The sequence below is a fragment of the Podarcis melisellensis genome (genome assembly GCF_964234715.1).
Source record: "Podarcis melisellensis genome assembly, chromosome: 13".
Lineage (NCBI taxonomy): Eukaryota > Metazoa > Chordata > Lepidosauria > Squamata > Lacertidae > Podarcis > Podarcis melisellensis.
The window spans coordinates 29,671,868-29,686,960 of NC_138545.1; the positions used below are offsets into that span (position 1 = coordinate 29,671,868).

The 15,093-nt window shown below is 46.8% G+C and overlaps 1 protein-coding gene across 1 annotated transcript in view; it reads left to right on the top strand.

The window, feature by feature from the left end:
- The first annotated feature begins 383 nt into the window (after positions 1-383).
- The window catches only part of RAPGEFL1 (Rap guanine nucleotide exchange factor like 1), a 53,129-nt gene continuing 38,419 nt past the window's right edge, over positions 384-15,093 (top strand). The window contains exon 1 of the mRNA XM_081886286.1: positions 384-1,804. Within this exon, the coding sequence (XP_081742412.1) occupies positions 1,387-1,804 (418 nt within the window). The 5' untranslated portion in view covers positions 384-1,386. The remainder of the gene's footprint in view (positions 1,805-15,093) is intronic.

Consider the following 15,093-nt stretch of genomic DNA (forward strand, 5'->3'; position numbering starts at 1 on the left):
CATTAAGTAATATGAAATTGAGTGTGCAATAGAATAAAAAATCTTTAATAATTCAGCCGGCGTTAACGACCCAAAATGAATCATCTGACTTTCACTCCAAGCAAGCTGAGGGCAATGTTTTGCATCAAGATGCAAATAAAGCCCCGATTAATCTTGCAACATTGCCCAACCAGCCTGATTTCTCACCATCATGCTTGTTGTTTTTAGTTGGGTTCCCCCCACCCCCCCAGTTCTAGTCCATGATTAAGGTGGGGATTTTTGGCTTCCTTGCCCCCGCGTAACAAGTGCAGGCAAAATTAGCGGGTGGGCGAGGAACCGGTGCAAAGGCGGGGGAGGGGCCGGAGGAGGCGGGGCGGGGCTCGGCTTGCTCCCCTCCGGAGGAGAGGCGGCGAGGGAAAGAGACTGGCTGCTGCTTTGCGAGAGAAGCCTGCCGACTGGCGACTCCGCCTGCTTCTTTCCAGGCCAGGAGGCACGAAGAAGGAGGAGGGGAGGTTCCTGCAGGAGGGGGCGGGGGCGGTCAAGCAGAGAGCCTCCCCCATGCAAACTCCCCGGCAGGCAGGCAGGCAGGCATGCTTCAGCCCCCGCTCCTGCTGCCAGTAGCTGCCTCCCCCGCTGTCATGAGCATCCATAAAGGAGGATCCTGCTTGCAGCGGCAGCAGCAGCCTGGCGAATAGGGCGCGCGCGCGCAGGGCGCACGGAGTGGCAAAGGCGAAGGAGACGAGGCAGAGGCTGCGGGCTGGCGGAGGAACAGGAGAGATTCAGATTGCAAGCAAGCCGGGACGCTTCGTCGGCTTGGGGAAAGCCCTGCGGGGGCCAAGGGCACGCGCCTCGCTTTGCTGGGCGCAGAGGTGGGGAGGGAAGAATCTCCACCCCCCCTCTCTCTCTCCAAAGGGGATTTACGCTCGCCACGTTTCTGGCGCGGCCGAAGAGAAGACTGGAGTAGACGGCAATCCACCTGTCTGCCGCTCACCGCCTACCACTTCAGGAGGGCGTCAGGACGCGAAGCCACCGGAGGCGCCTCTGGTCACTCCCCCTGCAGGGAGAGTCAAGCAGGACCCCGCGCACCCCGCCCCCTAAAGCCTTTCCACGCTCGGTAAGGTTGGCCAGAGCAGCGCCCCCGCTCCACACCCCCTCCCCAACGCCGGACACGTTTTCTTTCTCCAAAGAGGCAGCTCCCTGCCACCTTCTTGGCCAGATCTTCGCCCGCCTCCAACATCTGGCATAGCCATGACTCTCTGATCGCACGTCTCTCCACCCCCGCCGCAGGCACACAGAGTGCGCCGCCCCTGATCCCCAATTTTGGCCTAAGCTGAAAAGGGCACATTGGATCACCCCTCGTCCTGGGGCCCAGCTGAGCCCCTGGGTGCCCCCACTGCCGTCGGCGGGATGAAGCCTTTGGAGAAATTTCTGAAGAAGCAGGGGTCTCACCTGGCTGCCCGGGCTGGCCCCGGGGCTGGTGGGCAGCTGCCTCGCAGGCAAAGCGTCTCCAAGATCCTGCTGCCTGGATTCCTCAAGGAGCCCCCCGAAGAGCCCCCCGAAGGAGGCACGGACACTGCTGGCGATGGGCGATGGCTGGAGCTGCGGCCCCCCGATTCCTCTCTGCGCTCCCCAACGTCCTTCTCCTCCGAGGAGCTGTCCCCAGGCGGTGGCGGAGGAGGCGAAACCCAGCTCAGCCCTGAGTCTGTACCCACCTGCTGCTGGGCACCGCTGGCAGAACCCGAGAGCCCCGATCGACTGCTGGGGAGACTTCTGGAGAGGCTGGGAGGCGACCCGACAGCCCCCCATGGGCATGGCTGCGGTGCAGGTAGGGAACGAGGCTGGGACCCTGGAACGAGAGTGGGAGGTGCCAAGCTAAGGAAAGGAAAATTCACAGTTCGAATATCAGGGGCTGATAGTGCCATAGGGAAAGGCAGCAGCAGTAGCTGACATTTTTGCACAGAATACAGGTCGATGTAGGGACTGGCAAGGGTAGGATCAGATGGACATCCCTTTACTTGGGCCCTGGAAATTGGAACCAATTTATCTGGCCTGCATAGCTCAGTTGGTTAGAGCGTGGTGCTGATAACGCCAAGGTTGTAGGTTCAATCCCTGTATTGGGACTGCTGCATATTCCTGCATTGCAGGGGGTGGACTAGATGATCCTCAGCGACCCTTCCAATTCTAAAATTCTATGATTTTGTGAATCAGTCCAAGAACATGTGGCATAATACTGAAGTGTGTCTCTGAGCATGTGCAAAGTGCCCTTTCCTCAGTAACTGAATCCTGTCTCCCTCCCGCTTCTCCAGAATCCAAACTGAGCACAGAGCTTCCAGGTGCGATTTCCAAGCAAGCATGTTACCCTGTGTTTGAGAGGGTCTGCAGGGCCTCATTTTTAGGGAACAGAATCAGGTAGCAGGATATGGTCTCGGAATGATCAGACTCTCTCACCTTTCCATCATAATCAGCTAGTATCATCTCCGTTTGGGATCTTTGATCTGGAGAAATAGGCCCAGCATGGAGGAATAATTTTTATGGGGGGTGGGGCAGTGAAGGAGCAGGGAGGGCAGTAACAAAGTTTAGGGGGGGGCTTCCCTCTCCTTCAGCCTGGTGACTGCACCTGTTTAAGGGATGATGGCAAACATAGGAAGAGCAGACTGAGTGCTGAGTGCACTCTCTGCTGGCAGGAATGCTGCAGATGGACCATTTGTGTTGGGGCAGGGGTGGAGAGCCAGTGGCCCTCAACATGTTGCTGGACTGCAACTCCCATCATCCCTGACCATGGACCGTGCCAGCTGGGGCTGATGGGAGGAGGAGTTCAACATTCCCTAAAGGGCTCCAGACTCCACATCCCTGGTGTAAGGGGTACTCGTGATTGGGGTTGGGTGGAATTATGATGTTGAAGGCTTGCCTGCTCCTGGGGTTGCCTAGAGGAGTTCAGTGGAGACTATGTGGCAAGATCAAACTTTGGGGGGCTTAAAGGTGAAAATGGATGCAAAAGAGCTTCTGCCACATGGTGAAGTTTCCAGTGAAAGTTATAACAACAACAACAACAACAACAACAACAACAACAACAACAACAACAACAACAACTTTATTATTTATATGCTATCCATCTGGCTGGGTTTCCCCAGCCACTTTGGATGGCTCACAGCTAGTTGTATGGTAGGGGTTTTGGGGAAGAAGGTCTGGGGTCAAAGAGAAAAGACATCTAGGAAATGGGTAAAGGAGGTGAGTGGCTTCTCCAGAGCTTAGTACTGGAGCTAGTGGAGTTTTAAGAGGGTGAACTGTCAGCTAGAAAGTGCCAGGTCTGTTCGATCCCGGAATCATTGACTCGCATCAAGCAACTCATAGCTTCAGCCCCCACTTCTATGGGAATAGGGACAATAATCTCTGGTCTCCTTTGCTGCGTTGTTGTAAGGTTAGTGAATGAGGATACAGTATGTAGGGTTTCGAACCCTTTGGCAAAAAGTGCTACATAACTGCTAAATATTTTGTAATGGTTAATTTCTCTGTACAGTGATACCTCGGGTTACATACGCTTCAGGTTACATACGCTTCAGGTTACAGACCCAGAAATATTATCTCGGGTTAAGAACTTTGCTTCAGGATGAGAACAGAAATCGTGTTCTGGCAGCACGGCGGCAGCAGGAGGCCCCATTAGCTAAAGTGGTGCTTCAGGTTAAGAACAGTTTCAGGTTAAGAACGGACCTCTGGAACGAATTAAGTTCTTAACCCGAGGTACCACTGTAATTAGGTTTTTGGTTTTTTTTAAGTACAAAATGTATTACAGTACAGCGATTATTCTCACATCTGTCCTGCCTCGTGAGAGAGGTTGACTTTTACTGCACACTTGTAAATAACTGCTTGACAAGTCACCTGTGGTGAGTAAGAAACACTTCCAAGTGACCAGAAAGGAATGTGTTTGTAGGGATGAGAGAGAGAAGCCTCCCCCTCTTCAGACCACTGAATGACTAATAATAGAACTAATTTGAAATGTGGACTTGTAATCTTTGTGATCTGAGTTGCAAGGCTGTTTTATCCTTGTTTTGCACATGAAGAAACAAGGTTGAGAGAAGGAATCAATTTTTGAGCAGGCATTTGAACTCAGGCTTGTTCACACTTGCATGTACATCACCCCTGGCAGCTGAACGTGTGAACTGGCTCCATTGCAAAGCGTTGTATGTGTGGTGATGCAAAGTAATATCCAAGTTCTTTCCATTGCATTAGATCCATGTTGGTTCATCCACACATGGACTGTAGTCATTGCTGGATGCTGCGGCCCTTAGGTGATGAATATTGGAGAGATAGATTTGAAGTGGCATTAGGACATTGGCACAGTTTGCACATAATTCTAAGGCAAACCATGGCCAAGCAAGCATGTGCGTACTCAGAGAAAAATCATGGCTAATTTGCTTCTTCCTCAGCCTTATTTCTGCTGCACTATGCAGAGCTAAGCCGTGGTTTGGTTTAGCATTAAGTCTGAACATGGGTTCATGGTTTGACTTCCCAGACTGGTGGAATGTTGTGCTAAACCATGGCTTAAGTCTAGGTAGCGTGGCAGCAGTCGGATTGAAGGAGGAGTAAAGCCGCCACATTTTTTACTTTGGGTGCCCGTACATTTGTTTGTTCACGTCAAGCCATAGCCAGATACACACCACAAATTTTGATGAGAACGCATTAAAAAAGAAATAGCTATCTGTGTGTGTAGGGCTTATCTTCAGTGTTTGGAAAATCAAACCTAGAATTATATTCACTGATGTGAAACTCTGGTGATGAATATTAAAGAGAAACAGTTAAAAAAAATTTTTTTGATGTGTTCTGTGCAAAGCTCTTTTATATATATATATATATATATATATATATATATATATATATATATATATATATATATGGTCTGTACATGAGCCATGCATTAAAATGCTACCATCTTCCTTACTTGTCTGTAAGGTAACAAAAAGTTAAGCATTGCCAGTACATGTTTGTTTGTTTGTGTGTGTGTTGTGTAACAATTTTGACATTCAGCTGCAGAGTAGGCATTCTTGGTATCCAGCCATTATTTGTGTTTGCTACTTGTGGTCCCTTTGCCCCAAAGTCTCTGGCACATGCACAGGACTTGGGAGATGGGAGGACTCAATCTCCCACTTCATGCTTTTAGCATACTTAGCTTAAAGGCCCTTAGAAGTGTCACTAAGGCAGTAGGAAATAAGGACTGCCTTTGGTAAACAGAAGTAGTTGGACTATAGCACACTACACCAGCTCCCTAATGAAAGTATTCTCCAGGATACTGGGAACAATTCTCCTTTTTTATTGAGGAGAGCTGGACTTTCTACTCACTATTTTTAAAAAATTAGGAGTGTATTAATTTTAGCAGTGAGATAATTTTTCTGGCTGGATTTTTCATGCCCAGTTACTTAAGCTCAGAACAGTTGTTGCAGGCAAGAAAAGAATAAATATGCAAATTCTTTCTGGACATGTGCAAAGTGCTTTTGGGTTGTGTGATTGACTATACATCTGAGAATAGAAGGAAGAGCTTCTAGGTCAGAAGGCACAAAATTTCCAAGCAAGGGTGGAAATGTAAAAAGGTAAAAGTATACATTGGTACCTTGGTTCTCAAACTTAATCCGTTCCGGAAGTCTGTTCCAAAACTGAAGCATTCCAAAACCAAGGTGCGCTTTCCCATAGAAAGTAATGCAAAATGAATTACCGTATTTTTCGCTCTATAAGACGCACCAGATCATAAGACGCACCTAGTTTTTGGAGGAAGAAAACAAGAATAAAAATATTCTGACTCCCAGAAGCCAGAATAGCAGGAGGGATCACTGCGCAGCGAAAGCAGCGATCCCTCTTGCTGTTCTGGATTCTGGGATAGCTGTGCAGCCTGCATTCGCTCCGTAAGACGCACACACATTTCCCCTTATTTTTTAGGAGGGAAAAAGTGAGTCTTATAGAGCAAAAAATATGGTAATTCGTTCCAGACTTTGAAAAGCAACCCCACTAAAACTGCAATTTAACATGAATTTTACTATCTAACAAGACCATTGATCCATAAAATGAAAGTAATATTCAATGTATTGTGCTATAAAATAAATAAGACAGCATTGTAGATGATTAAAAAAAAAATTCTTACCTGCATTGATGATAGTCATTGTTTGGATGGGGGGCTTTTATCCATTTCTGCAGTCACTCACTCACTCACTCACTCAATCAATCAATCAATCAATCAGTAGCTGAACTGGGTTCCACACAGTCACAAAAACAAATTAACCAAAAAAGCCTCAAAAACAAAAATGCAAAATAAATAACAAAAACAAAAGAGCCAAATTTAATCCATTCTGGAAGTCCGTTTGACTTCCAAAATTTTCGAAAACCAAAACGCAGCTTCTGATAGGTGCAGGCGCCCCAGAAACAGTAGCCGACAGCTGCATCGGATGTTTGGCTTTCGAAAAACGGAACACTTACTTCTGCGTTTTCAGCTTTTGAGAACCAAGGTGTTTGAGTACCAAGGCATTTGAGAACCAAGGTACCACTGTATTGGGAAATGATCTATAACGAATTGGGAAAAAATGCTTAAAATTACTCCCAAGAGTCATTTTTATTGGGAATAACCTAGACAGAAATTGCTAGGTGTCAGAAATGGTGATTTATGTATGCAGCAACTGCGGCCTGTGTTTTGTTAGCCCCAAAATTGAAAGTGAGCCATGTCCCAACTAAAGAGGACTGGCAACTTAAGTTGACAGAATCTGCAGAACTTGCAGATTTAATACATAGAATAAGAGAGCAAGAAGAACATATATTTAAAGAAGAGTGGAAAACATTTATTGAATACATGGAAAATTACTGTATACAGCTGAAAACGCTGACAGCGTTAAGATAAATTCAATGGCTTAAATAATATTCGATTGATGTAAAAGTGGAAAACTGATTTGAATGGTTATAGTAAAATGTGCAGGAATGTATGACATGTAAAATGAAGCATGGAAGGATAAGAAGGGAAGTCATTTGATATTTTAAAGTTTGTAAAATATTTTATTTTGAAAGGTACAATTGAAAACTTAATAAAAAATATTATATATAAAAAAACTAAATTTCCAGACAAGCTTGAGATCTCCTAGAGATTGGCCTCTGGGTGGTGAATATTTCAAATCTTAAGCAGAAATTTGCAGTCAGCTGCGGTTTAAAGGGACCAACGGGGCAGAGGAAATCAAAGTTGCCTGGAGTGGTTGGCTACATGCATACTTCCTTCAGTTACTATTTGGGCACAATAAAAGATCAGGTGGGCACAAACTGTATCAAGCCAGATGACTTGGAGTGGACTTTGGTTTCAAGTCTTGTGTCGTATGTAACACAGATATCATAGGCCCCAAGTCCCTGAACCTCTCTGTTAATCTTTAACACCACTCCAATGCTAAGGTTAGCTAGTATAAGAAGGAAAAGGCAGAAACGGCTTATGCTCTGTCTGGGAAAGGATGCTCATTAAACAGAGGCCCCTTTCAGGTGTTCATTTTCTACCTGTTGGTGGATTATTATTTTTTAGGTTGCAGCAGCGCTTGGCTTATGTCCCTTCCCAGTGCTCATTGGAGAGCTTTGGAAGATGTATATTATTTCTTTCTTATGTGGTATTTAAAGCAGAGGACTGCAGGAATCTTGATGGTACAAAGGTTAAAACAAGAAGGACACACTCAGGAAGTGAAAGCGAGAGCTGTATTGTGTACTTCAGACTCCTCCTACATATGGAATAATTGCTGCTGCAGACTTTGATCGTATTGCCTTATCTTCTGGGTGGAGTTAGGGACATCAGATGGAGTGGAACGATATTGAAATAGTTTCCTGTTCCCAACTTGTATCAAAGATGTGGGCCATTTCAGGAGAGCTTTTACATGGGGAGTTTCCTTGTGAGGTTACTAGAAAGAAGTTGAATGTGAGAGCAGGGAGCACCACTACATCCTACCCAACCACCTGCAAACATCCAAGCTGCTGCTTTCTGCTCCGACTATATAGACCAGCTTTCTTTCTAGCCCTGTGCCAAAAAAAGAAGGAACACTGTTCTCAGCTCATATACTCTTTTCACTTTCTGGTGGCCACCAGTCATCAAAAGTCTATAAGATGCGTTGCTTCATGGCACATTGATGTTAGCCAAGCAAAAGCTACCTCAGTTTAAGGACAGGAGTGCTGTGGCGGATTTGTACTGCAAACACACCCAGCCACTATACAGTTCCACAGTACCCAGTGACTCAGCTGAATGTGTGAAATGCATCCCTTGAAAAGTATTTCGTTTCAGTTTGTCTTGAATGCTATGAAAATTCTCTCTCTGGCCGTTAATCCGTGCTGGCTCCTTCACACATGTCTGTCTTGATGCCGCCATTGACAAATTCAAAATGTGTATGTCTGTGCAATATACACAAGAGAAATGCTTAGCAGGTGACGATGAGCTTCCCCCTTTCTGGCCTTCTTTTGCTTATTCTCACTCCTTTCTGCCGCTTGCCTCGTTCCTCTTCCACCCAGACCTGGGATTGTCCTGTGAGCTAAAACCTCTACTCTGGCTTCCAACACCAGTAATGGTGCCTTTTATTGCTCAGGTTGATCCAGCAACTGCCCTGAGCTGTAGACGCAGCTCGGCCTTAGACGCTGCTCTCTCCTGGATCGTTCGCAGCCCCAGCCTGACCTTGGCATGGCACATTCACAGCTTGAGAGTGGGCAGGCAGCATTGGTTTTTAAAGCAGTGTCAGTTCCCCTCAAATTCAAACAGCAGCCCCTAAGCTAGCAATAAAAGTGTGTGTGTGTGTGTGTGTGTGTGTGTGTTTTGCTGGCTACATTCCACCTCCTGTCTTGGTGGAGACAGGTAGAAATTAAAGAAGACTGAAGCTTGAGGGCTGAGAGGACTTTTTGGTTTACTATGAATATATCCACCTCCTTTCAAAACTAACACATGGGTGCCCCTCGAGTGTGTGTGTATGTAAAGCCAGGGATTAGAGTTCCACAAAAAGAGGCAGAATTATTTGAAGATGTCTCTCTGAGCATTCAAGGGATAGAGCTTGTTTTTAAAACATTTGCTCAGCCACAATGAGAGCTAGAAACTTGCTTTTAAAAATAACAATAATTACAACAAAATCTGAGATTCTGCAATACTGTGTGATGGAAAGGAGGGTGGGAAGATAGCTTTTTTTTGCCTTGTGGGGAGGCTGTTAATTAACTAGAGCATTGATCTTCAGGACTGAATCGTGTGAAAACAGCGCAAACCCTCCACCCTAGCCCAGGGCTCTCAAATTGTGGTAATTGTGGGTATAAAAAGCAACTTTATACATTGACTCGGACCAGTGGGTTGTCTAGCCCTGCAGTGGAACTGCTGGTAGCCTATCCGAAACCCAGTTTTGCAAGCCAATGGGCAGAATTTTTTCCCCAGTCCTAACCAGGGCCCTTTAACTAGAACTGCTGGGAGATGAAAATAGACTTCCAGTAAAGCAAACTTGGCTCCCATGAATAGCTGGATGAAAGGAATTGAGGTTTCCATGCTCAGTTTTAAAGACCTGCAAGGCAGAGTACAAAATGCATAAATTCACCCTAAAATGGTAGACTCCTAAGGACAGGAGTCTGTACTGTTTGATATTCCTGCAAATCAGCAAGTTCTGACCAAAAACGTTCAGCACATGTTCAGAGAAAAAAATGGCATGTTGAACAAGGGAGAAATGGATACACCTGGCAGCAGTGATCATAATTGCAATGGGGGTGGGGAGCTGAATTTCTCTGAGCCTGTGCAGAGTTCTTTTCCAGTCTTTGCTGGCTAACCACAGTCTGCTCCTCCTATACATTTTGGATTAGGAGGAAGTGGGGGCTTCCAAGTCATGGTGGGAGGCTTTCAGAGAGGATGGTGCCCTAGAAGGGCTCCTTTCAGAAGCCTAATTGCATCCTTCCCCACTCCCACCCGCCACCACAGAGATTCTCCCCTTTCTCCCCTTCCTCCCCCACCCATTGCTGTGGGCACCCCTTCTCCTCCTCCTCTGGCAGAGGGTGTGGAGTGCAACCCAGAACTCTTGGCTCCAAGACCTCTTGTTGTTAATTTATTAGACTCCAGTCGTCCTTGCTCCCAGCTTCCCACTCCAACCACTGGAGACACAACCTCCTTTTATGTTGTTCCCCCTTAGGATATAATTATATGCCCTTTCTCTCTCCCTCTCAAAAAGAAAGGCAAGGCCTGTAGGCTTCTGAGGGCTGGCTGAAATGTTTGCACAGGCCTGCCGCGCCTGGGAAAAGAAAAAAAAAAACCACGAGGCTTGCTTTTCCCTTCCTTTATTGTTGCGCATCCTTGCTAATTGCAGGACCACCCCAGCCGCAGAGCATGGCTCCCCATTGTGCCAAGGATTTCCTTAATCCTCTCCTCACTGCACTGCCTCCGCCGCTGCCGCCGTCACTTGTCCAAGGTTCCCTCCCCGCAAAGCAGCCCAGAATCGCTTTGATCTGAGCTTGACATCCAGGCCTGTGCCTCTCTGCTGGAGCCAGGAGGATTTCCCATGCCTCACCACTTCTTTCCCTCCCGGTGGCTCACAACACACATCACCGGTGAAAGAAGAGTGGCAGCTTCGCCCATCTGAGCCAGAGAAGGCAAGCGACAATCTTTTTGCTGGATCAGGCCAGGGATGCATCTGGTCCAACTGCACCCTGGTCAGCTAATGTCCTTGGGATGCTCAGAAGCAGGGCATGATGGAGATAGTTGATTCGCTGCGCTCCCCATGGTCTTGGGGCATCCATTCCTCACCACTTTCCATCTAAGACTGCCGTGGCTTCCTGCCCTCTCTTGCTGTCTCCCTTTCCCTCTGTGGCATAAGCATCCATTTCTCATTTCCCAAACTGTTCCCTCTCTGCCTCTTGCATGCACCTCTTCCTTCATCAGCATCAGAAACCACATAGCCTTGCCTGTTAAGCCTGCCCAAGTGACTTGGCCCTAAAAATCTAGATTAGTTTGCCTGTCCAAACATGCCTGTCTGTCTGTGGACAAAAGCCCAGCTTTGGTGAAGTTTCTGGAGGCAATTCTCAGTTGTTAGGGGCCACCCGGCAGGATGACTGTTAACATGCCTGCTATATTCCCCTTCCAGCTCTCCTACGAACTCATCATCCACCTCCTCTCTTTGCCCCCTTTCCCCCCAGTCTGTCTGTTCATTATACCCAGGATAGCCTTTCCATTCACTGAGCTGTTTCCTTCTCTTCCTTTGGAGGTCTTTCCTTGAGATCCTTTTCTCCAGCAGAAGCTTTGCTGAACCACTTTATCCGCATCTTACCTACACAGTCACTTGACTCTCCCTGATCTCATGCTTGCTGCTTATTTGACCGTCTGTGACTGCTCCTCTCCCTACCCTGCAATCAGACTCGCATATAGGCTGTGCACACATTAATGGTTTAAACTGCATTGAGGTCGTTTCTTCCCCCGTTGCTTTTCAAGTCACATTTGCATGTTGCTGTACACACCAGAGAGGGGGCAGGGAATGTCTTCAACCCATGTGCGTTATTTGTTTGGTTTCTCCACGCCTGCAACCTCCACCCCTGTGCTCTTATTCATGAAGGGGTCACCCGGGCATGAACTGTCATCTGCACACAAGCAGTGACTGTCTCAGATGTACACACCTCAGTTTAACAGCAAAGCGAACGTGGCTTGCATTTTCAAATCAGGTGGAAGCTGGTTTGAGGGGGAAATGCACCAAGCGGCAGTATTTCTCAAGAAATTACATGATAGGTATGGATTGTGGCTAATGTCATGTGTACATTCAAGCACCAGCAGTGGGAGCGCAGTGGAGTATAAGAGTAAACTGTAACGTGCACACAGCCATAGATTGCAAGCCCTCTGGCACTTTGTTGGGGCTATGCAACTATTCAGGAGTAACAAAAAAGGTGTGTGCATGTGATTGCTCTCTGACTGTTATCCAGTCTATGGATGGGTGAGAAATTAATTCAGTTTGCGTTTTAATGCGAAATTACCCAATTCACAGCTCTCAAACCAATGCACAAACTGAAATTTGCACCTCCCTGAATTTTGTGATGCAGTTCTCCAACCATCGCCAACACACACCCCTCCAGCAAAATGTATTAAAAAAAACAAGGATATATTAGGGGGAAGTGTGCACCAAAATGTATCTGTTAATGAAAAAATGTGCAAAATGCAGAAAGGTGTATATTAGTTGAAGTACATACAGAAATGCATACAAATTTTCATGCAGACTTAAAAAAAAAATGTTTGCAACCCGAGGCAGAAATGGGCCAAGCTGAATTTAAAACTGGGAAAATGCAGAAATGCAAGAGAAACTGAAACTGACAGGTTCACCTATACCTAATCCAGCCACTGCTGTCTGTCTTCATCTTTTCCTACTCCTTCTTGGACCCTGCCTAATGCTCAGCATTCGTCTCTAGGCTTCTGTGCCCTGGAGGCAGCTGGCAGCATGCTGTTCCTTGCAGTGAAGGGGGTGACTCTGTGACACTTATTCTTGCCTGCTAATCCCTCCCCTGTAGAGCAGTCTCGAGAGCCTGTTGGCTTGCTCTCCAATCTCTGAGCAGTTTCTCTGCCAGAGTTGGCTGGCCATTTCGGTGTCCTTTTGCTTATTAATCACACTGGACTGGCACTGCTGAGCTAAGAAAGCCAATATCCAGGGCTGTCGCCCCTTTCTGTGATTTGCTGTCATGCTTGCTGTTGCACTTGGCGAATCACTGTCCCAACCTCACGTCGCTCCTCCTGCTTCATCTGACTGGCCATCCTTCTTGCCTGGGATTTTACACATAAACCATCCCAGACCGTCAGATTCTGCTGACCTGGAACCCTGAATTCTGTCACGGGGATAAATAATTCCGAAATGCGGTAAAACATGGGGAAACTGCTGGATTGCACTGCTTTGTACAACCCATGTGACACAGTAGCTAAGAGACTGAGCTGTAAGTTAGGAATACAGTGGTACCTCGGATTAAGAACTTAATTCGTTCTGGAGGTCTGTTCCTAACCTGAAACTGTTCTTAACCTGAAGCACCACTTTAGCTAATGGGGCCTCCTGCTGCCACTGTGCCGCCGGCGTGCGTTTTCTGTTCTCATCCTGAAGCAAAGTTCTTAACCCGAGGTAATATTTCTGGGTTAGCGAAGTGCAACCTGAAGCGTCTGTAACCTGAAGCGTCTGTATCCCGAGGTACCACTGTACCTTCCTTCTCTTGGCGGATCACTTCCTCAGGCTCATCCCATCCATCTGCTCCCTAAGGATAATAATACTGGCCTGCTCTACAGGGCTGACCACTTTAAAGCACTTTTTAAAATGCTAAGTGTTATTAACAGTACTCCTTTGTCATATTGTGCTCATTTGCACAGACCGTTCCAGCAACAGGGTGTATGGTGGTATCTCTTGTTTTGCTCTGGTGGTTAAAATTTAAAGCTCCCAGCTGTGTCACAGGCTGAAGCCCAAAGGACCTCTGGACTTAGTCGCCAGTGGGGACTGATCTATAAAACATTTGGGCTGCAGATTGCAGGAGCATTTATACTAACATTCCCAGAATTATTTTGGGTGGGTGGTGGGAATTGTGCTTGAATGTATTTAGCTAGAGTCACCCAGTGAACCCCAAGACTAAATGGGGATTTGAAATTGGTTGTCTCCTCTTCTCATCCAGTATTTAACAACCATACCACATTGGTTCTTGTGTTCAGAGCCCAGATTCCTCTGACGAACATATACTGGAGGCAAACACAGACAATGGCTGTCTCCCACCATGCTGTCATGCTTGTGAAGGTCCTCAGATGATCTGGGTATGCATTGATTGCTAGACTTAGATGGCTCTTTCAGTCTGATTTACGGAATCAGATCAGATCACATGTCCTTGGGCGCAATATGAAAATAAAATGAAGACGCTGGGCGAACCTTTCGGGCGATAATTTCCTCCATCATTTCACAGATGGAAATCAGGACAAGTCTGCTTGCGTCATTCCTGACTCTCACACCGTGGCTCACTGTGTGAGTCTGCAGTCCTCATGCCTCACACTCCCCCTCACCTCACTTGCTTTGTTAATTTACAATAGCCTGTCCTGTGCTGGTTTTAACGCAAAAAGGAAAGGGTTTCTTCTGGTTAAAGATATATTAGCAAAGCAAAAACAATATGCAGGCTATCAAATGTATTTAAATAAATGTGCAGAGTGGGCCTGCAGGAGTGAGAATGTTAACACCCCTCCCCCCGTCCACACCATTTTGGTCTCCCTCCAGTTCATGGAAGGTGAATGTTATGAGTTTGTGGGTGCCAGACTCCCCTAAATTTCTGGGTCCAATAGTTGATAGAATTTAATCAAGACTTGGGGGGTTGAACTGGATGCCAGACTCCTAATTCCTGGACCCAGCTTCTTGTGTTCAGGAGATCATCTGGGAGATGGGCCATTAAGACAACCAAGGAAATGTAATGTGCCATTAAGAAAGCAATGGCCCTGGGCCAAGTGGGTGGAGCCCCTCCATCATTTCAGAGTGAGTTAGGAAAAGAAAGCCAGGGTTGAGAGTTGGCTGTTATGTGACTTAGGAGACTAAAGGTTGCAGGCTGGAAAAGGCTGCGGGCAGAGCATGGTCATAGAATTAAAAAAGCATAGAATTTGATGTCTGCTTGAATCCAAGGCTGCAACTGTGGGAGAAACAAGACCCATTTGAGGTGCTGATGCTGTAAATCCCTCCATCGTAGGTTCAGGTTGTATACATGTATAAATAAACTATATATCCTAAATACACCACAGTCTCTGCTGTGCCTCATTTCCAAGTGGAAACACAAACCCTGGGTAAGTGCCTGGAACCTTGCACCTGGAATCTAGCACCACTCGGAGACTGGGGTGGCATTCAACAGCAGCCTTTAGAAGCAGGAAGCCTTCCGTATCTGCCAAGGCTCCTCACATGTTTTGGAACCTTGATTTTTCAGAATTCCTGAGTGCACGGGGAGCTTTCAGGAGTGCAGAATGCTCCACACTTCAGAAGGTCACCTTCCACGGCTCCTTCCAGATGGCAATAATGTGGTAACATTGGGGAAGCCTCACAGAACAACCAATTAACCAAAGGATGTGTGGTGGAATACACCCTAAAAACCAACCCCAGTCTGGAGGGCCCTAAAATCTTGTGAGGCCAAAAACAG